This window comes from Anneissia japonica, unplaced genomic scaffold, assembly GCF_011630105.1.
Source record: "Anneissia japonica isolate Jap-2015-1 unplaced genomic scaffold, ASM1163010v1 scaffold288265_len830512_cov201, whole genome shotgun sequence".
NCBI lineage: Eukaryota > Metazoa > Echinodermata > Crinoidea > Comatulida > Comatulidae > Anneissia > Anneissia japonica.
The window spans coordinates 682955-706686 of NW_022752171.1; the positions used below are offsets into that span (position 1 = coordinate 682955).

The following is a 23732-nucleotide window of genomic DNA, read 5'->3' on the forward strand; positions in this document are numbered from 1 at the left end:
CAGTTCAACCAAATTTCTGGTATAACAAGTTTTAAAACAATATAACCTTGGTCCCCAGTTCAATCCCATCACCGCTCTCCTTGTGTCTCAGTCGGAGGGTTGAAATGCAAGTTTCATAGCACACCCCTTTTGAATGAGATGTTTAAGCCTTTGGTCCTGTGTGCAATATTGCACACGTTAAAGAATGCAGTACTTTCCTCAGAAATTTGAAGAAGAGTAGTGGATTATGTTCTAGCATACTACCCAATTTACAACCAGAAAGACCCACTGGAAATAAGCTTTCTGACTTTACTTTTTTGTGTTTTTCTTGGTGTATCTCACCAAAATAAACCAATCCAATCCAATAAGGCCTCTGAAGGTACAGGTCAATTTTTCATGTCAGCTAAGTATTTATTGTGTTGTTTTCTGGGAACTCATGTTGTAATTTATTCCTCCATGACTAATAAATTTAATTTCGTCTATACTCCATCCTTATTTTGATTGAGGCTCATGTTGTATTTTAACTGTTTTCCCCCAGATGGTTGTTGGCCGTCTGGTGTCAACTCAACTGCAGCGGAGGGTAACATGCTAGAAGCTATGAACATGTCCTTTAGCGGTAAGGCTACATTATTTCCTGTTCACCTTGTTAAGTAGCATTTAAATCAAATATTCCATTAAACCAATTTAATCACCATTAAACCAATTCAATCACATGTAATTTGTACATATTTTAGACTACAATCTCTAGGGTTTTTTGTGATTTTTTTTATTTGATAAATACCGGTCTATAGCCAGTGTCAATTATTATTTTTATTACTACAATAATAGTGTTGCTTTTAATATTCTTAATTATTAATATTTTTAGTCAATTTATTTATTTATTTTGTTTAATTTTTTTTTTGCAAGTACACTTGCCAATGTTGTATAAACTAAGGCTTTATTTAATTTGTTTTTCGATTTTTTTTGCAAGTACACTTACCAATGTTGTATAAAATAAGTTACTTTATGAGTTGTGAGAAAAAATCGTAGCGTAGGATTTGAACCCAGGACAAGCAAATATTTAACCACCAAACTACAGTACCACATTTTAATTGACTTAGCTTATTATATTTATCTTTTAATATGTTGCTTCTTTTAGTATTTGATAACCATTATTCAAACCGAAATTTTGAGAGGACTGGGCAGGTAGTTGTCATAGTAACACCTGGGGCAGGTGTCTTTGAGGTTGACCGTCAACTTTGTGAAATTTCACAAGCAAGAATGATTGATTACGGTAAGTTAAACTTTATACTAAATTTTGTATATAATTTATGTATATGTATATTATACTTAGCTGTTGGTTGTTGTCAAAATACACAAGTTTTTAGTTGCTAATATTGTAGTCCAAAGGTTTTACAGACTCATTTTATTTCATCCTCGAAGGAAAGTCCAGGGGCGGATTTTGGGGGGGGGTGCGGGGCCGGGACCAGATTGGAAGAAAAAAAAAAGAAAGAAAGAAAAAGAAAAAAAACGATCACCCAAAACACAAAAAATTTGCGGGGGAACGGCCACGGACCCCCGGCATTAGTATTATCTTGATCGGTCCCCCATCCCCCCTTTTGGATATCTCTGGATCCGCCCCTGAAGTTGTTGCTCTCAAAAACCAACCAAACAAATCATTGCTTTTTTATGTGTGTATTAAAGGCCATAGTCTGTAATGGGCAAATACTTCCTTATGATTTGGTTTCATATTGAAATATAATAATAAATATGTGTTTTCTCTGTTTTCAAAATGTATAGGTATTGGTAGTGATCTAGTTTGCCTGGCTGAGCAACCTTTGCATGCTGTTCCATTATTGAAGGTACATTTCTAAATTTGAATTTAAATTAATCAATAATTAGGTCAAATAAAAAATTTAATTAGTTTCTAATATTTTTTTCTTTTTGGTACTGCAATTTTGGAACTAACATGTAATATTTGACTAAAGATAAAAAATGGAAAAAACCATAAAAAATGATTTTAAAATTAACTTTCTCAGTTTACAGTAATATACAAATTATTAACTTGAGCATAGAAATTATTGAATTAAAAAAATGTGTACCCTGATATTTAAACTGAATAATTAAAATAAAAATAATAAAACACCTGGAAGTGTTTCTACTATTTTTTGCTGTAAAATGATAAGTAAACATTTTTTTAATACACTAATTTCTTTGTTTCAAGTTGATAATTTTTATGTTCAAAATAGGAAAGTAAATTTCAAAAATGATTTTTATGATTTTTTTTTGGTATTTTGCATTTGACAATACATCTTTAAGTTCTTTACATTTTATTTTAATTAATAAATATATAAATATGTTTTCTTGTTTTAGTTTTCCGATATTGATTCTCGTCACAATAAGAGTTATTCCGATACGTTCCACATTCCTCACTGGATTAACTACAGCTTTTATATTTCCAAGAGTAAAAAACGCTATGGCAACAGATTTGCTCCAAGGATTCTAATGCCAAACAGGATCACTAAAGTAAGCAAATGTCACCCTCTATAATGAAATGGAGTTTGTTTCAGAATTACTATCTGTCAGTTATAATGACATGATATTACAGTCATATTGTTTGCAGCCAGGCATGATGAGTGAATATTAAAGCCAGGCTCTGGAGGGAAAAGAAGTTTTGTTATGTTGTACAAAGTAAAAACTCAGCAACAGTTAATGAAATACAGATTTTTGAATATTTAAAAACAGGGGAAAAAGGGGAGGAACCACCATTTTTTCTACCTTTTCTCCGCAGTTTTTAAATGGTTAAAAATCTGTATCTCATGAACCATTCCCAACTTTTTCGTCATACACCCTTTTTGTTTTTCTGTTGTTCAACATATAAAGAAATGTTTTTCCTCTGGAGTCTGGCTTTAATATTATTAGTTTTTTTGGAACAACTTTTACCCAACCTTGCTCCCTAGGTTTTCACTGGATCTTGCCTATCTTGACAAGTTGATTGGCCGAGCGGTTAAGTCAGGGGCACCGTAACCTTCAGCTATAATATCGGCGTTGGTTCAAATGGCTCACTCGTCAATGGTTCCGGTGGTGGAACAAGTCTTCTCGGATAAGGACTTTAAACCGTAGGCCCAGTGTACGCATTTGGCTTGTGTGCACTTAAAGAACCTTTGAGAAGAGTAGGGGGTTACCCCGGTGTAATGGGCCATTCAGTCCCCTGTCGTTCAATGGATATGCCACGTAGGATAGTGATTAAGTTCACTAATTGGCATATCCTTGGTGCTCGTGCCTATAGAAATGAAATGAACATTCATAATTACTAAATACTTTCATAATCAATCAATCAATCAATCAATAATTCAATCAATCAGTTAATCAATTACATATAATAATAGAAACATTTGCATATTTTATAAATATAGGCATAAAAACAAAAATAGATTTTCTTAAATATTTAAATTGAGAATATATTTATTATAGTTGATAGTACTGGTACATCTAGGGCTTTCATTGCTGTAAAATATTATCTAGTTCAATTGGATTGGTCACAGTTTTAAACGATATCGATGGATTTTCTCTTCAGAGTTTTCAGAAGACACAAAGCAAGTATGACCTACCTCAGTACCTTGGCTTACCCAAAGAAATAATTGAAGACGATGATGGGAACTTTGACCTTTATGAAGAGTATGATAGTAATGTGTTTTCGGTGAAGAAGAAACGACATTGCAGCGCTTCCATGAACCCTTTCTCACCTGCCACATTGACGACAAAGCTCACACCAGATCGACGCAGATGGACTCATGTTTATCCCCATGGTAACAACAACAAATTATATTTATAATTTTTGAGCAAATATAGACCATATAATAGCATTCTTGATATTAGCACATCAAACAAATAGCACTCTGATTTATTGCCTGTGCAAAAAAAAATCCCTATTATAGAATGGAATCATCCACATAATTATTGTGCTATTGAACAGTAGGTCATTGACAGGTAAGCCTATATGTTTGCTGGGCTGTCTTCTGAAATTAATTAATACATAAAAGAAAAACACATATTTAATAGAAAGATAGATTGACCATTCTTCAAGGTGATATGAACATTGTATTCCAGTTGGTACAAAAATTCAGTATTGAAGCAGTTCAATCATAAAACAGCAAAATACAATGAATGAAAATGTAAAGGGAACCATAGCATCTAAATAGATGAAATTTATATAAATCAAAGTAATAAAACCTACCCTCTATAGAACACCCCTTTAAAATAATAGAATCATCCATCCCAAATATAATGAGGACAGCATATTTGTGTTGCATTTGATGTTTTTAAGAGGATTTTGTGGTATGTTGCTTAATCCACAGCTTTTAAAAAATCAAATTCAATTATTATTACAGGTCCATCTGGCGAAGTGATACAGTTCCAACATCAGGCAAGCAATGCTTCTCCATTACACGCATTTCGTCGACGGACAACCACCCAGACTTGTGATGATGGATACTCACAGCGCACCACATCCAGTGAATCCCTGTACACTGCAGAAGACAGTGAAAGTGATGAGTATGGTAAGAAACAAATTCATGTACTGTATTTATCTGAATAAAATGCTTTGGAAAAATTCCTTAAATGACAAATTTAACAATACAAAGTAAAGGTTAAAGGTTATTCATTTATATTGCACAAAATACGAGAGTCTATGTGCAGAACAAGTGAGCAGATGCAACTGGAAAAAAAAAGAAAATCCAAGCCACTACCCAAACCGCAGTATGGGGATACGCCCTCGTTTGTGAGCAGGGATCTATCAAATTGTACCCTGTCCAGCACCAGTTGAGTCTCGGCCATTTGCTCAACAAGAATTTTATTACCAGTAAATATTCTATAGTAAAATTTAATGACTGTTAAGTGGGTATGGGAAGTTATTACCTCTGAGAAGCATATTGAAGCCTGAAAACTGGAATATTATTATTATTTTATCATTATAGATCACATTACTTATTTTAATATTCAAGTTAATAATGTTAAGGTTTGTAAGTACGGAAAAAAGTAAATTCCCAGAAGAGTTTTAGTTTTTATTTATTTATTTAAACCTTATTTTTCAGACTCTCAAGCTCTTCATGATCGTATTGATCCAAAACGACGTATTGGATGTGGATGGGGAGTCACCGGGGAACAGGCTTTAACCCCCTTCACACTAACAGGTAATTACACAGAATTGTTCACATAGCATGTAAACTGGATGATTTCATATGGCTATGTGTCTTTTTATCAATGGTAATAATAATGACTGTAATAATGACAACCATCTTAGTAATAATAAGATATTGATATTGTCCAATATTTATACAAATAGGATAATATTACAACAATGTAAAGTATAGAATGACAATTTATAATATTTTTCATATTCATTTTTTTAAATTTTTTTAGATTATACTTTTTATAATTTTATGTTTTTTATATCTGAATAAATAAAAAAAAATTAATTTAGTTTTACCAATCTTTTTGACTATAGGTCTTGATCGAAAATCCCTCACAATCACTGCTTGTTTTCCAATCACAACCGATTTCTTTCCGGACAAGTGTACCCTAGAATCAGAGTATTGCGAAGGCAATTACTGTATAGCAGTAGATGACACCACGTCTATGCACAAGATGAATACAGAAGCAGTGTTTAAGGAGCTTGTCTCGCAGAGGCTAATACAGGTAAGCAGACGTTATTGTCATTATTTATTTTTTGAATAGGATTTATATAGTGCACATATCCATTTCAGATGAATTGCTCAAAGCGCATTTTCTCTGGTCATTGGTTAGAGAATTTATCTACCAGGTGCCCAATACTCCTCGACAAAGAGAGTCTCAAATGTATATGAAGTGTCTTACCAAAGAACTCAAACGTTGTGACAAGCCTTAACCAATGCATCATACAATTTACACTTCCATTAAGCTATTCGGGCTTTCAAACGAGAGGTTGAGAGTTTGAAGCACATTGCTTTTGCCACTAGGCAATTAGTACTGTATGTTGTTTTCCTCCACCCAGGAGTATAAATGAATGCCTGGTAGGAGGTGAATGGTTTGGAACAAAATTGTTAGGTGCTGAGCTTGTTGCATGAATAGGAGTACTTCACAGGGGTGGAGGTGGCTGTTTCTGTGTCCAATCGCCAGAGTAATAATTATTGTTCACGAACAAATAAGCACCACCACACTTTTTGGAGGCTTCAGTTTTTCGTTTAGATTTATTATTTCTGTGTATTATTTTTTTTAAGGATTTTCAGCTGGTTATTTCACCTGATGGAGCTGGGGATTTGCTATCTTTGTCTGGAACCAGAAATTCACTTGTTACAAATGAAAAGAAAGTAAGTTTTCTAATGTGTTCATTTAATGGGATAATTACAAAACAGAAGGCCTATGAAGAAGTAGAGGTTGCAATTTTTTAATGATTTCCGATTAACATGATCACCTATTAGTAACCTTACTAGCTAAATTTGTGTGATGTGTAGAAGGTTGCATGATCTAATGTTAATCAGTATACCCCACGACACAATGACATAATGATTTGGAAATTGTTGAATATTGGCTTTATTATGAATTTTGTAGCTGTTTTATTTTACCAAAAGTACCTGTAACTTATTTTTTTCAGAATCAGTATGTATTGAGTTATGGAAGTACTTTCCACAGTATCACACTAAGTCAAGATGGCAGTATAGATGTGGTCAGATATGTCCCCAGGTAATCAAAACATTCCTTCATAATATCTCGCAAATTTTTCAGTACACCACTTATGTTCCTTGGTGGGAAGTGCCTTGGCCAAGAAACAATTGGAATTCACAGCGAAGACTTGAATCTTTGACCTCAATTTTGATTGAGAGCCCAGATTTCAACTTTTACGCCCACCATTTATTATCATATTGAAACATATCATCCACCACCACTGGAAAATTACTCTTCAGACTCATGTGTACTCTCCTTGACACGTTTCACTCAAAAAATTTAAAAAATCGTTTGATGATATGTTTGTTGATGAGGGTGATTGTTGCCTACAATGATGAGTCAGCGTATTTTAAAGTTAGAGCTCTGTATGTTTTTGGCAGGAAACGGCAAAAGCTACCCGAGCTTGTGTACAAGTACCATTTGTGGCATCCTGGCAGAGACTGCTTCCTCTTAACCAATATGAAAGTGAGGCACAAACCAGTAGAGAATAATGAGTGGAACCATAGAGATAGCTATGTTGCCTGTCGAGGAACCCAAACATCAGATTTTGAACTTAAAGAGGTGGGTTTATTTTAACACTATAATTAACAAGGGTTGTTGATTCAATGTTGTTCATTCAGGAAGTCCAATGCTTTATAATGATAATGATGTAAATGATAGTGATATAATTATTATATAAATAATGATAAAATCATAAATGATAAACAAAAGTTGCATATGTGGGTCGAGTTGCCAAATGGTAGTGGACAAGCCTTAGAATTGGCGCTGGTTTGAGACGCCCTTCACCCAGGGTTTGAAACCCATTGCATCTTTTAAAGGAGTAGGGTGTTACACTATACTATACCATTTCACCCCGTCATGGAGTGATGTAAACATGAAGCTACTGAATGCCTCTCTAACAGTTGCTACAGTAGACACAGACTACGCCCATATGCTGTTGAACACAATGATGCTGCAAGTTATGGGTTATTATTCTCTTAACTTTATAAGATCATTTTGATAATGATAGTAACTTTTTATATAATAACAATTAATAATTTTCAATCATTTTACTGTACCAATCCTTCTTTTTCAGTCTTTAAAGTTTTGGCGGAGTCGATTCCTTCTGCTTCCATCACCTGTTGCATACATCAAGAAGCTTTCCAACAGCTCCAACAAATTTGATGTTTTTGAGAAGTTAAAGGAGAACCAATGTCAGCAGCTCTTAGAGGGATTCATAAGGTTCATTGAAGGTCTCAATCGCATAAGGCGTCCTCAAAGATCAGGACGTTCAACGGTAAGACAATGTTGTTTTGTTACATTTTGCTTTATGTCTGTAAGCAAGTAGTCTGCCAATTACTGGGTCGATCTGGATAATAAGTGCTGCTCATTTTAAAAGATAATGTGGTGGATCCAGAAATTTGAAATAGAGGGGGCCCAGGGAGGGATTTTTATGATATTTCTTCTATGCCAGAAGAAAATGCATGATTATGAGCCGGAAATGGCACTATCAGACCTTTCTTCTAGATTTATTTTCATTTTTGAAAAATTTAGGGGTGCGGGATGGCTGGGTGCGGGATGGCTGGCTTTGCCCCCTCCCCCTTGAATCTTCCACTGGATAATACATTATTAACTCCCAATTAAGTCCAAATTGGCTAACTTTTATTTTCACCAATTTAAAGACTTATTAATTTGTAACTGTCTATTCAAAGGAATATAGGAACAAATAACACCATAGTAATACCATACAAAAATACATACAATTGAGACCAGACTTAATACTATTCAAAAATATAAACAAGACAAAAAATAATGTATGCAAAAAAAACAAAAAAAACAAAAAAAAAAAAATATTGTATGTGAATGATCAAATGATTTATTTTTAATTTGTCAGAGAATACATTCCAAAGAATATCTGACATCACCACTGTCACCATTGGGAAATAAGTGTCAAAAGGTAATGTCCAGGAACAGCTCATATTCAGCCATTCAAGATGCAGAGGTAGTAGAAGCCTCACATGGAACGTCTAAGCAGAATTCACGCCAGAACTCTCCCACGGTATGTCATTTGATTTTGCATGTCGAGTCATGTTTAAAAGTATCTACCTGTAGTGTTTTGAAGCATCTACGTGTGTTTTGATAATGTTTAGTCAATTTTTATCAGTGTTTATTATTGTACGATCATCAGTGTATATCAGTGTTAAGTGTTTCACTGTTATTGTTTTAACAGTGTTCAATAATGTTCAATCACTGGTTGTAAGTGTTATTGATGTTCATAAATGTTTAATAGTGTTTATGGTGTTTATATATGATCAGTCAATTTTTATTGCAGTCATTCTTTTCATTGAACTTTCATCAATATTCAAGTAGTGTTTATTGCTGTGTACATAGTAATGATTACAGTGTTTTATCAGTGTTCATGTCAATGATTCTGTTTATTAGGTGTTTGATCAGTGTTCATTAGTGTTCTATCAGTTTTTTCCCCTAATGGATTAATACCTCATAAATATTACATGATTGTTGATTCTTCTTGTTGATTTACGTCACAGAAAATTGCTTACATTACTTATATTTTCTGTAAATGAAAGAATCAGTCATTTAAAATACTGCAATCACAATCCTTTTACAGAGGTTAGGCCCACAATTCGATACTAAGAAACTGTCTTCTAAAGGGAGTGGTTCTGGTTCAAACACACCAACGAGCCCTCATCCATCAGCTTCAACTGAGCAGTTTTCTCATATGGTAATTAATGCTATTGAACATGTAGCACATCAGAGAAGAGATAATGCAACATTGAACTCAACAGATAAAGAACTGATCACCTTAAACTCATCAAATGATAGGATTATTATGGCCATGAAGTACGGGAGGTGAGTCAGTTGTAGTGTAATGTAATGAAGATAGATTTCTTTAGCTCTTTATACCGAAATGGTCTCAAGCGCTTGAGGTGTGGACTAGTTCTTACAGTAAATTGCTCCACCCTTAAAAGGGTCTCTTCATGTCTGAACTACCCGGTAAACCAGTAATAGGTAACCCTCGTCTATCTTTTTGGATGTTGTTTATCTAGTTTCCGCTCCTCCAAATTTCCTCTCCTCAACGTTATGTCCTTACAGTTTGTGTGCCCTTAAATTTTGATGGAATTGCAAACCTTAAATGCACCCTCTATGCATAATCACTATATCAAACATAAACAAATCAATTAAAATGTTCTAAAAATTTCCTTCGAAAAAATAAGTTGTATTTTGAAATCTTTTTCTATTTGTTCCTCAGAGATAAAATGAATTTCTTGCCCGATTCCAAGAGACAACCTTGTTATAGTTTTATTGCGGCGGAAGCAGTGTCCTGGCTCATGAGCGCATTAGAGGATGGGCCATCATTCTACAAGGCCATGAATAAGATGCAGGTCAGAAATCAAAGCTAAACCAAAAATATTTAACATGATACTACATAAATTCTGTTACATATTTCTGTTTCATTTTATTGATTTACACTGTTACATATTTTTAATTATTATGAATAATCATGAATTGTTATTTTTGGTTTTGAGAAGTTTGGCCGTCCCAAGGCAAAACAACGTAACTGCTTATATATATTTTACGTTGTTTTGCCTTGGAACAACCGAGTATTGAACTGTCTTAAATTTGAAGCAAGTAGTTTGTTTCTTCGAGATGATGCAGTAGCATCAGAAACGACCCTTCTGATAGACGAGAATAACAGTCACACCAAACACAATTTTTGTTTATCCATGCGTTGCTTAATGTCTTGTATCATCGGGAAAGTGATTAAACAAATGATTACTCACAGATTTGATGTTACAGTATGTGAGATAGTTGTGATTCCCAGTAATTTGTAGTGCCTCTCTTGCCACACTTATGAGATTCGCACTTAAGCCTCCAAAAATGCTGCTTATTTGATTACTTTTATTGTACATTTACATATTTTTGTTATTTAATGAAATAAAATATAAATTAAGCTAATTTTTTATTGTATTTTTCCAAATTTTTTCCAGAGTTTTCTTGATGATGGGATAATTTCCAGCATTTCTGGATCAGAAATGAAATGTTTTAAATATGGATTCTATATTTACTATTTCAACCAAGATGAGGACAAGAATGAGAATGTATTGAAGTTGCCATGGAGACGGAAATTATCTGAACCTCTTGGGATTGGTCAGCATGAACGCAATTGGTTTGAAGTTTCATTTGAAGAACAGAAATGGTGTAACAAGAATGAGGAGCTGGGAGAGGGGGGCCCATCTTGTGATGATGGTAAGGAGGAATTAATTGTTTGCCCATTTTGTGTGTTTTTTATTAATTGAAAAACTGAAAGTGGTGTGTATTGGCATTTCATTTCTTAGTTGCTGTTTCAATAATAATATAAGGAATATAATAAGTAAGCAAATAATATTGTTGGTGGTATTTTTGTTGTATATATCATGAATACTTACCTGTATAAACTGGTAAATGCCAAAGTGTTCTTTGAAACTTACTCTCTAGCATAGAAGAAAATAATGGAATCACCATAGCTTTCATATAATACACCCTGTGTAAGTGAACAGCTTTTTTGATGCTTATTGTCCTTGTTATGTCCAAATGTTTATCAAATATTCTGTAAAGTAGTAGCTTAGAAAAGTGTTCGCTTTGTTTTGTTTTCAGATTGTTGGACACCAACGTATAAGAATATAACTCAGTCGATAGACAATATTGGGAATGACAGGTTAGAATGGTATCATGTTGGTTACCATAGCAAATACTGCCCATCACAAGCATTTGAGATTGAACTTCAGTGGTTAGTGTGCACCCCAAGCTTACTCAACTACCAGGTAAGAAAAAAAAGTGAAAATTACTCTATTGAATATAGCTGTCTTCAAAAACAGGTCATGTAGTATTTTTGCATTAACATACTGTTGACTTTTTGCAAACTTAAAATTTTACAACTCAAATTATACTTCAAAAAAGCACCTTAGTATTAACATTAATATTATGATAATAAAAAATTACAGTAACGATTAGGAAAGTGCATTTTTTGCCCGCATGTGACACGTTCCACATCCACCAACTACCCACGGTGCCAGAGGTCGAGAATATAGACAGAACATGACGTTTTTGTTGGCAAAATGTGTTGCGGTGCCTGTAGCGCTCACATTCTGGACTATAAAATTTACAAAAATACTATTATAGTAAGCAAACATCAGTTAGGCCCGAGTGCCTGCGGTCTGAATACTACAGTATGCGAAAAATGTGAAAGAAAATCTTCCCTGTGGGGCTGAATTCTCTGACTTTCTCTGCGTCCACCACCTACAGTTTGTCTACGGGTAGAAGAGGTTCACTTACCTGCATCGACTGCCCACAGTTTGCCTGTGGTTGCTGCGATCTACGAAAGGCACAGGCCATGGTTGGCACTGTACAAGAAGTGCTCTAAAAAAACATGATTTTATTTTATTAACAGGTGAAAGAATGGGCTCGTAGGGCATCTTCCATTGGCTTCCATCTGGTTCCTATTCTACTGGATCCCTTTGGATTGGATACGGACAATAAAGACCCTCTTCTTTCTCCCATATTTATCAAGCTTCATACAAATGCTTTGTCACCATCCAAAAACAGTCATTCACAAAGAAGTACTGGTCAAAATGGCCATGTTGACAAAGCTAGTGGTCACCTTGAGGAAGCCAATGGGCATAATGGCCATCTTGATCAAACTGACCCACACGAGAAGATGAAGCAATTCCAACATCTCATACTTGAAAAGTAAGTTTCTTACAGTGGTATCAATTCAGCCACTGCATTAACAGTATTTACAGATTCCTGCTGTAAAATTTGTACATTATATACTGTACTTAAAGTAATGATATAGCGTAATATGGTATAGCTTTTCTGTGCATTCACAGAAACTTTTTTCCATCAATTTTTATATAGGCTATTTTTTAATTGATATTATTATTATGTAGGTCATAGGTCAAATTTTATACCCCTGAGACTTACAAATGACATTAGGCCCAATTAAATGATATATTAAATTGAATAATTGATTTATATCATTTCTTAACAGATTTGGGTTTATAGCCGATATTACAACGATCAGAAGTCCGTTGACCAACAACACCGGTAATGATCCTTACTCTCTTAAGATCCACCAGCAGTACGTTCACGTTACTGGGATAGCTGTTATCATAACGTCACCATACACTCAAGAATGCCTGGTCAATAAAAATACTAACAGCAGTAATAATAAAACCAAACTTAGAAGACATAGTAAACCTGATCAGATGATGGACTTTGTTCACACGCAGACTGAACTTGGGTTCATGTGGGTGACCAATCACACGCTTACGAAACGCTGGAGGTCAACCAGTATAACTGATGATAAATTTGCTGATCACCTATTGGCTGATCTGAAGTCATTCTGTGCGAATCAAAACAATCGTCTCACAGATTTTTGGAATGAGATAGAGGAGATGGCCTGCAATAATAATGCTTAAAATTCCTTTCAAACAAAGATAATATTGAATATTATTTTAAGATTATCTATAATCTATTTAAGGTCAATTTTTTTTATTTAAAACAATCCAAATTTAACCAAGATCATGAAAGCTTAATTGCAATAAAAGTAACGATTATATATAGTATCATGTAAATGAATATTATATGGATATTGTCTCATAATATGGCATTCTGTGGTTTTTAAAATCATGGTGATAAATTTACGCACAAATTTCTAAAAAATACCCCAGGTGATACAAAGGTTTAAAAAGTGTTATTTACAAGATATATTTGGTTAGGTTCTTTTAAGATGCATCTGGTTTTAAATCATGTATATATGTGCTTGGATGTACATTTCTATAACAAAGACTTAATCTAATAAATAATCAATAATATTTATTAAATATTTCTATTTTCATACTGGCCTATTATATTCAAAGTGTGCCCAATCTTTTTTTTTTTTTTTTGTTAATTTACCATATACAAGTAATGCACAAAATTAATTTGATTTAGAATGTAAAATAGAATTGATTGCTTGAAGTGACTGATAAATATTTTCATTTCTTAATATATTTATACTGTTTTCCCCCAAAGATAAATTGGTCAGGGGAAGGTGGGGGTAAAACTAAGAGTGTTTAAGGAAATGACAGTGTTTAGTCAGTTCTATTTGTAAGTACAGTATGTTATTAAGAACTTTTATTTCTGTGTTATTTTTCTCAATTTATTTTTGTTTTGCTTACATTTGTGTATTTTTGTCTTATTACCATTCCAGATTATGTTATCATTGTTTTACATTCATTAATATAAATAAGTTGGTTTTATTATTTAAGTAGACAAAGTACTAATTTATTTGTGTAATATGTTAGCTCTGGCAATAATGATTGTATGTAGTGTGACAGCAGGGACATATTATTGTACACCTGTTTAGCAGGGGTTGAAATCCGCCGTATGAAGAAACAGCCTCTTTAACCGATGATGTGGTGAGGATAGAAAAATATAAACTTTCCTTACTATTCCTACTGTCTGAAAAGATAGATTTCAAATGGGTCGATGTAAGTATATTTTTCTGTAATGATTACTCAAACTAATTTCTTTTAATTCGTAACATTACTTTTACAATCCTTATATGAAAGAAATTGGCAAAGTATATAGCGTTGTTTTTACAGGGCACAGGTTTGGAATGTTCCATTATGTTTTCACAGAGAAAATAAGCAATATTCTGTTTATTCATGTATCTCACTCATTATCATCGCTACTGATTTGTGCAGGCTATGTTCAGATGCAGGGATCATGTCATATGCAATTTTCAGTAATCTCAGTGTACATATATTTAAGGGTCATCCATGTAGAGATTGCCATATGCTTGCACCAAAATTCATGCACTGTGATTTAGAGTCATGCATGAAAGGATTAATGATCATGGGTATTTTTTGTACTTGCCATATGTGTGCCACTTTCTAGTAGTAATGTTTGTTGTCCTTCACACCTTTCAAAAAGTGTCTTCCATCCATCAGTGCAAATTTACTGCCTTTTTGATGTTTTTATGTAATATTGATTTTTACATGTCCATACAATTATATATAAATGTGTTTTAACATGTACATCATATATGGAATTTGTTCCAAGAAACTTTATATATGAAAACTTGTTTCAAACATCTGCATATATGAAATTGGTTTCACACATCTACATATATGAAATTTGTTTAAACAGCTACATATATGAAATTTGATTATATAGTTTTTTTTCCAAACATCCACATGTATGTGGAATTTGTTTCAAACATATATGAACATGTTTTTCAAATGCAACATGTGTGGTTTCAAATGTAAATTGAATTTGCTTTTAAAATCTACACATATTAAATTTGTATAAAGCTCCCACAAACATTTGATTTAATTGTTTTAATCACTTGGAAATGGAGGGTTTAATTATGCGTAACTTGCCCACTTGAAGCTTACTTGCCTTCAGTTTAAAGATATACCGTCTTTTAAGCCGGGAACTCACTGAATAAGTAGAACGCAGAGCTACGACGCGCACAACGGATCGTTTTTGATGAGACGATCCATTCAGACTGCAGCCGACAATTAGCAGACGGTGTCGCGTCATCTGGCGCTCACAGGGAGCTGAGTTGAATTTGTCGTATGACCATGCAACACAGTGAGTGCCTGGCTTTATGTCCAAACAAAATTTATAAATAAATTTTGAATTGCTATCTTCACAATCTACGTTCAGACCCGCGAGATACAAGATACACCAGGCAGCATGTTAATCCAAGGCATTTCTAGCGAGATGTCCAGACTGGCGAATAAATAACGCTAGCGTAAGTATTCGCGCAAAATATTCGTATTCGTCATTTTATATTTGCACATTTTATTTCCTGTTTACATCTAGGCCTAGGCTTATTACATGTGATTGGTCAAATCCTGGCCGAGTTCAAAAGCATTGATGCACGACCGCCGTAAGTCTGTGGCGTACGCTAACCTGGGGTATGTTGGTGGATTATTGTACGCCAGTGATTGCGCGTTAATACTGGCGTTCGCACAAGTTCACACCACTCAATTAACGTTACGCTAGCGCAAGTCGTCGTGTGTGAACATAGCCTTAAGCTCTGTTCACACTCAAATTTTATGTGACAAATTTTGTTGATGTGCCCATATATGGGCATGGTGATATATGGGCATATCACATTTTTTGTCACATAAAATTTGGAAGTGTGAATAGGCCATTTTAATCCTTGCATGAGATCTTTAAATTATATATGGTATTCAATGGATTTTTGTGATACAAATTGTAAATCCGTGAAAATAGCTGTTTTCAATTAATCGTCTGTGATCATAAATGAACAATGCAATGTTTCACTGAATTTTTTCCCCAGTGTTTTTTTTTTGTTTTTGTTTGTTTGTATCATAGACGGTATATCTTTAAAAGGTTTAAATTGTATTATAGGCGTCTCGAATATGCATTACGTATGCAAGTAATTCATGTTTTGTATGTTAATAATAGGTTGAACAATGTGGTTATATAGATATTAGTAAATTTGCTGGTAATCGTACTGTAGTTTATAATGAGTAAGAGAAGTTTCAATTTCGTGGTAGTTTATTTATACTTTACTTGTAATTTTTTCGATCAGTTCATAAAATCTTAACATAATAAATACTATTTTACTAATTTATTATTTAATTGTATATATGATGTATTTACACAGTAGATAATGTACATACACTCAATTTTGTATTCAAGAAAAAATAAATAAAAAAACAACGATTATTACTACAATAACTACGCCTATTGTTTACAGAAGTGTTTCTTATTAACAAATAACATTTTCCTACAGTTTCAGTTTGTCATTAAAATTGATACTTTTGAAATACTGGCATTCATTGTCTTTTCTAATAGTTTCATATTTTGTTGGTTTGATATTCATTATCATAAGAGCTAAAGGACCTTATTGAAAATGATGTAAGTGGAGTATCCCGGGTTGTTTTGGAATAACTTTGTGAATACTGTACCAGGTAATTGCACGACAGTAATCGTATTTTATACTAAGAACTATCCCGCTTTTACTTCAGACTGTACAGGGACAATTACAAGAAACAACATGGTATTTTACCAGGCAATAAAACTAATACGATGATGCCTGATTACATTAAGTGTAAATAATTTGTATACATCACAGGTTTCAGATCGTGATCAAGAAAGAACCAAATTATCATCTCCAATATTTCCTCTACCATTCTATTACCTAGTGCTATATTATCTTTTTTCCTCCTCTGAGAGGTAGCTAGCGCCAGTATTTAACTCGGCCGATGGATGGGTGTCGTCGTCCGATGTCCCCGACGAGAGCGAAGTTGGCGTGGTCGGGCATCGCTCAAAATCTTCGGAAGTGGCCAGGGGTTCAGCCTCCGAAAATTATGACAATTTAGGGGTTTCAAAGGCTTATTTAATCGATTTTAGAGGCTCATGCTAATATGTAAAAAATACATGGTTTTTTCCCCCTCCCCCTCGTATTGAATTTTGTGTAGAGACTCGGAATTTGTTACTCTATTGGCCCTATATAATAGGCATAATCTGTTGGCCCTATATAATAGGCATATTTACCGATTTCACTTATCTAGTCCATCACGTCCTTGCAATTTCATTAAGCCTAAGTTTTCTATAATTCATTCTCATCACCATCATTATAATCATCATCATCACACGTCAGAAATTAAAAGAGGGCAATAAAGTGAAAAAAGGTGAGAACAAGTCCTGTCAAAAGAAAGTGAGTGAAGAAAATAAAACCACTAGCCTTAAGACTTACAAGAATAGAACTAGTAGGCCACTCTGCATCTTAGTTTTATTTAGAGGGTACACCATTAATTACGACGAAAGAGAATGCCTTATAGACCGGGCAATGACAGTATTTTCGAAAAGAGAAACTTTACCCTAATGTTCTATAAATGTATTAAATTACTGTATAAGTAGGGCCGGATGGCGTGCATTATTCGATACTTGGAGTATAAATTATACTATCTTATCTTTATAGCTGTTTAAGTTTTTCTGTTAAATTGTACCATTGTAAATGGTAGGAAAAAAGAACAAGAGAATAAAATAAAAGTATGTAGATATAGAAAAATGGGAAATAATTCTTTTTTACCTGAACAAATTGATATGTAAGTTTGAGAATTGTAGATTTTGAAACTTCCACTAGGCCTATTATTATTATTATTATTATTATTATTATTATTATTATTATTATTATTATTATTATTATTATTATTATTATTATTATTATTATTATTATTATTTTATATATAATATTTAAATTATGTAATTAATTTGATTTTTGTTGGTGTTGACGTGTTTATGCCAGATTCAAGAAACATTTCTGTTTATGTATTTTTATATGTGAATAGACCAATAAAGCTTATCTTATCTTATTTTATTGACAATCGACAAATCGCGCTCGTTACAATAATGTTTCCGCCCTCTATAGTTCACAAGAACTTTTACTTTGCTGTTTGTTTACTGGTTTTGGTATCCTTGCGTATGGCGCGAGCACCTGATCTTTCAAAAAGCAGCAGAGCTTGAGAACTTGGTGAGGCTAACAGCTTGTGAGTACAGTAATTCAAATCCTATTTAATTCTAGTTTTATACAGTACTTAACTGTGTTACCATTTCAGTCATTTTGAATCCATCTTTACATACTAGCCGAGGCCTGTCGGCCAAAATCCTAGTCCTCCTAGGCTAGGCTAGGCCTCTCATTCTGGTCCCTTGCTTGACCTTAGTTAGAGAGAAGGCTGGCCGACGGATTAATCAATCAAAGAAAGTTGGAACTTATATGACGCCTAGCCTAGGCCTAAGTATGTGGTGTTTCGGAATGTGGGAGGACGGGTGTTGTTGGCTGTGTGTATGTGATATTACATTTTAATTTACATGTTATTTCAAAAACCGTAATTTGTCTAACTCACCAGGGGACGTCCCAGGTTCTCGGGAGTCGTGAGGTTCTCTTTTTACTTTGGAAATTTATTCAACCAGAAAGAATAGGTCTAGCTAGGCCTAGTATCCCATTCCCATCCATGGGAAAACAATAATCTCTTTTAAACACAGACTACAACAGTATTAGCAGGCTGTGGTTTTTCCGTTTACATTAGGCTTATTGTGATTGGTCAAGTCTTGGCCGAGTTCAAAATCATTGATCCATGACTGACGTAACACTAATTTGGGGTCTGTTGCTGGATTACCGTACACCAGTGATTGCTCTATAATACTGGCGTTCTCTACGCTGTGCACAAGTTCACACCACACGATAACGTTATGCTAATGCTTGCCATGCTAGTCGTTGTGTCTGAACATAGCCTACGCCATTCTTGATATTTCAATAAACGACCCTTAAATATCTTTGAATATTCATTTGTTGTATTCATCAACAATTTTTTTTCTCCACAGCATGGCTTTAAGAACTCATTCAAAGTATTTGTTGTATGCCAAGATGACACCACTATTTGGCATCATTATGATATCCCCCTGATGTTAAAACTCATTAATGTGATGCATATTATAAATACAGTGATAATGTCATGTCTAAAACTTTGTAAACTATTTTAAGAATGTTTACCAACTTCTTGATTGGTTGTTTACCTCTCATGGGAAAAGGAGGATTAGAACATTGTATTGGGCCTAGGCTAATTTGTGACAGTGTAAACATAGACATGAATGAAGGATATTTTCCTTCTAGCAAGACAAGTGTTAGAATCTTAGTGGTATGTTATTCAACCAATGGATAAGGACGTGTACGCCCTTGAGTTTTCAATCCAAGATCAGCGTATTGATTTCTTTTATTTTATTATTTGCTCATCATTATTCATTACTTTCCTCACACACTGCTTGTGGCAAAACATTCAGTACTTTGCATCAAGGCACATACTGAATCTGAATGGATACTGACAGAAGACCACACTGGGATATATGTCAGTGTGCGTCATTGATCTGCAAGCTAAAGGAGTTGTTAAGTTTATTTAGTTGATTGAAACCGTGTACGCTGAATCATGGTTGGCTCTGTTCACCTTTCCAGTTGGAAGGTTTACCCTCTTTAAATAGGCTACATTTGAAATAAATAACTAAATTAATTCTATCAGGCTGCTAATTAAAGGTTATAGTAATACTATCTTTTTGAAGAGCGGTTGTACTGTTCGATTTGGTCTTGTCTTGTGTCTTTGTATGCATTCAGAGCAAAAGAAAATATACTTTTTCGATAGACTAGCCTACAAAACGTGGGCTAGTCTTGTATCCACTAACAAAAAGTGCTCATGGTGATTATAATCATCATTGTACCCTTGTCCTTGAATACACTCACACACTTTAGTAGTTCTGAAAATTAATTCTGCACAAGAAAATATCTTCCAGGTACCCATTTATATCCCTTGGCATGGTACAATTTACAAAGTGACAAACTGTGCCTTGTCCACTGGACTTTAAAATGGACAGTGAAAATTAACATCTCGACGAGATTTGATTGACAAATAAACCGACTAATAGCGAGCGTCATTTATTTCAATTTCCTTAGACAGCTGGTTTAAACGCGAACCATACGTGAGCCTAGGCCTAGATGTCTATGCTTGGTTATATACCCAGATTTACACGAGCAGTGCGCATCGGTGACTTGGCCTTTGCCGACAACAAGGTTGACTGAATGCAGCTTTTCCCTCTTCCTTTGGGAGCGAAATACAGAGACTTTTACAATAATTTCCTCACCATGTTCCATGAAATAGATTAACACTATGAATATATGATTCATTTGCATACCACCTACCCTGAATTTTCTTTCTTAAAGAAGGTTGATAGCCGAGAAAACCTTCGCCAACTCGGTAAGTCTAGCCGCCATTGTCTAAGGTTTTTGTGACTTTGTGGGCGGGGCTTCGCGTCCTTGTCGACATGTCAATTCTCATCATCACAGTTGAACTGCAATAACCTGGTAAACGGCTTCCACAGTTATGATGTAATGGAATGTCATGAACTACATGATACATTAACCTCAATAATTTCATTTTAATGAACTTTGAACTTGCGATAAAAGATACTCGTTGATAATGCATAAATCTTGTGTAAACTTTATCCTGATTTTATATACAGCTGGTTCTAAAGATGTTTATAAAAGCAATAGATGGTTTTTGTGCTTGTATTGTTAGGGGAATAACTTGGTCAATATTGTGACTCACGTTTTTATGTATATAGATAATACTGGTGTGGGGCTGTTGTTGAATTTGCAGTGGGTTAGTTTAAGAACTAGTTTGTTTATGAAAAGGCCTATTGCCCTCATCTGGTAGGACACTGCTTGAGGCTGTTACTACACCCTATGGCTATTGGCTCCAAATTTTATCAGTCCTATTTTAGTTTCTGTACTGGTTATGCATTCATAGTGATGCTTTTTTGTTGTCATGGATACTCTGATCTATACAAGAGAATGCAATGAAAGTGTTCAAATTCAAATTTTAAATTTTACTGTAGTTTGGGGTCAGAGATTCCAACCATCCATTCAAGGGTCTCAAGTGCAAGGCCTCTAACATGGAGGTATTCAAGATTTGTCTTAAACCAAAACAGCTCTGCTCCCAATAGCTGATTGAGGCAGTGGCCAAATTGTGGGCCTACGCTAGTAACAGTATGACTCCCCCTTGAAAAATCAGACTTGCAACATTGAAATTAATAAAGAACTGCAGTGTCGACTAGTGTTGAGCTTCAGACAAATTAAAGTCACTGATTTATAGCAAATTATGATTCTTTGTTATTATGGAACAAATAGTACTGGGCGTCGGTTACATGTAATCAATCGGGCAAATGTGCAGCCTCCATGCTCCCGGGGGAGTATTCCAATCTGGTGGAGCTATTCTTTGGTAGAGATTATGTACATTGAGAGAGTTGTCCAAAATACGCCAGCAGTGTGACCAAGGTCTTGAACTCGCGATCACCCAGTTTGAATTTGAATCCCAAAGCCAACCGCTGTTAATACACCGCTTTGTTTATTGCTTATATCTATTCTTTGATTTTCTAGATTGTAACACGCTGAGTTTATTCTTCTGACTTTCTAGCAATTAGCTAGATAATTAATATTTTAGATGTGAACATTTATAGCCTGAGCAATCTTAAATAAACATGTTGACACTAAGATAGCAACAGTTTGCTTAAATCAAGACAACAATTATATCATTGGGCTTTCTTACACCACTTGTTATCAGAACCATGTAGCTATTGTTGTACCAGTGGTAACTGTCACCATTTGTGCTACAGATAGAGCCATGTGGGTAATCTTCTGAAGTCACATGCAACTATGGTACTCTAATAGCAACAGAATATTTTTAATCTAAATTCTCTGTACATTTTATTTTATAATATAATTTGGCACTTACAGTACTGTATGTGCTGCCATTCCAAGACATCAAACCTCCATAGATACACAGAGCATGAATGTCAGAAATGTACAATAAAAACCAAAACAGATAAAAATGCATAATTGCTACTACTGTATTACTAACGGTTTGTACTCTACAGTAGTACTTGACTGATATTAAATTGGTGCCAATATAACAGTGAATAAAATAAATAATGTAGGATTGGATTTTAATTTTTTATATATAAAATATTAATTGTGAGAAAGTATGAATTTAATATATGATTGTTGAAAATTTCAAATTTTTAGCAGAGGACGTGTTTCATTATGGATTAATGTAAAATTATTCGTTAATTTAGAGGCTATAAAAGAATGGCAGTAGCATGAGGTGTTAGCGGGTCCTCCTAATGGATAGTGGTATTGACCTTCATGATAAGGGGGCAAAGGTCTATGTCAAGTCAATAATGTGGACAAGATATTTAACAGGTCCTCTAAATTAATACTGAAAACTTTTGATGAACCTGTTTGACAAAAACTAAAAATGTATAGAAAAAAAAGTAATTTTAAACAGCATAGAATCATTTTGAAATAATTAATTAAAGTATTTTTAAACATAAAATATGTATGATTAAGCTATAGTAGTTTAGTTTTATTATCTACGGTATGATATTTATCTAATCTGGAACATTGTTTGTTGAATACCGCTGTTATTAGCAAGTGATTTGTTCACTAGCCAACCAAATCCCTGTAGAACAGGTCAGTATGTGCATTGTTGACTTTATTCAACAGGTATTTACTTAGTTAAAATTGGAGGTAACAGCTCCAGATTCAAATTTTCAAAGGTGATCATTGTAATGTTGAGTGTTGGGAGACAGATGTCAATTAAATTGATTGCCGTATTTCTTTCACATTTTCGCAAGTCGTCAACTTCTTTGGATTTTTTTACCATTTAACGTAAGAAGGGAAAGTACAAACTCATTTTGGGACTTATTTACTTGGTAAGAATAATGGAGCAAACATAATAACTACTGTAGGCCTATATAATTTTCTGTTTATCATCTAGTATCACATAATGCTAGATTTAATACAAATTTTGATTTAGAAAAAGAAATGGATTTAAAAGGAGAGTTATTAGATGGTCTTTGTGGGTTTGTTGGTGTTCCAAAGTATTGCCGTAACCCTTTAAAATGAACATTTCACTATGTTTTATTAATTTGTTAACATAATGACTTGAATGGAGAATGTCCTCAGAGTTTTCTTGCTTAGTACAGGTAGTGAACAGTCTGTTAATAATTTACTGGGTAGGTGACATGATGCTGAGTAAAACACTTGAAAGTTTTCAGTTTTTTAAATGAAGGACTCCACTGTAATTAAGTCGTCTTCTGACTTTCGTGGGTTATCCTTTGGTGGCTACACTAAATAGATCCAAATCAATAATTCGTTTAAACATACAGTTTTGTGACATTGACACGTGGCCTTTGATGGTGTGTTCAGGAACATTACCGTATTTCTAGGGTTCAATGTTCAATTTATTCATCATACAGTAAATATGGCCTATGGTAGGCCTGATTGAAATTTGATTTCCTGGGATACCGTGAAAATATTAAACATAGATGATTAAACACTAATGAGACACTAGAAAAAAAATTTATACAAGATGCTCTACATAAACTAAACCTTATTTAAAGGGCTTGGGGAGTGGAGTCGTTTTTAGTTGTGAGAGAAAATTGTTACTGTGTCAGGAACT

At 34.1% G+C, this 23732-nt stretch overlaps 2 protein-coding genes across 6 annotated transcripts in view; both read left to right on the top strand.

The window, feature by feature from the left end:
• The window catches only part of LOC117122161 (GATOR complex protein DEPDC5-like), a 35002-nt gene extending 18512 nt beyond the window's left edge, over nt 1-16490 (top strand). The window contains exons 9-27 of the mRNA XM_033267669.1: nt 518-595; nt 1118-1252; nt 1759-1820; nt 2332-2484; nt 3536-3767; nt 4350-4517; nt 5052-5150; nt 5465-5655; nt 6216-6305; nt 6590-6678; nt 7041-7221; nt 7736-7936; nt 8534-8698; nt 9269-9510; nt 9911-10043; nt 10650-10908; nt 11296-11462; nt 12089-12387; nt 12689-16490. Coding sequence (XP_033123560.1) covers nt 518-595; nt 1118-1252; nt 1759-1820; nt 2332-2484; nt 3536-3767; nt 4350-4517; nt 5052-5150; nt 5465-5655; nt 6216-6305; nt 6590-6678; nt 7041-7221; nt 7736-7936; nt 8534-8698; nt 9269-9510; nt 9911-10043; nt 10650-10908; nt 11296-11462; nt 12089-12387; nt 12689-13118 — 3374 coding nt within the window. The 3' untranslated portion in view covers nt 13119-16490. The remainder of the gene's footprint in view (nt 1-517; nt 596-1117; nt 1253-1758; nt 1821-2331; nt 2485-3535; nt 3768-4349; nt 4518-5051; nt 5151-5464; nt 5656-6215; nt 6306-6589; nt 6679-7040; nt 7222-7735; nt 7937-8533; nt 8699-9268; nt 9511-9910; nt 10044-10649; nt 10909-11295; nt 11463-12088; nt 12388-12688) is intronic.
• Nucleotides 16491-18103: 1613 nt separating this feature from the next.
• Nucleotides 18104-23732, top strand: part of LOC117122149 (trichohyalin-like) — a 65644-nt gene continuing 60015 nt past the window's right edge. For 4 of the 5 annotated variants that reach the window (XM_033267650.1, XM_033267652.1, XM_033267653.1 and 1 more), the window contains exon 1: nt 18104-18215. The gene's annotated coding sequence lies outside the window, so the exon portion shown is untranslated. Of the gene's footprint in view, nt 18216-22836; nt 22984-23732 lie in introns of those variants that run through there. The other variant, XM_033267651.1, reaches the window with a different exon arrangement.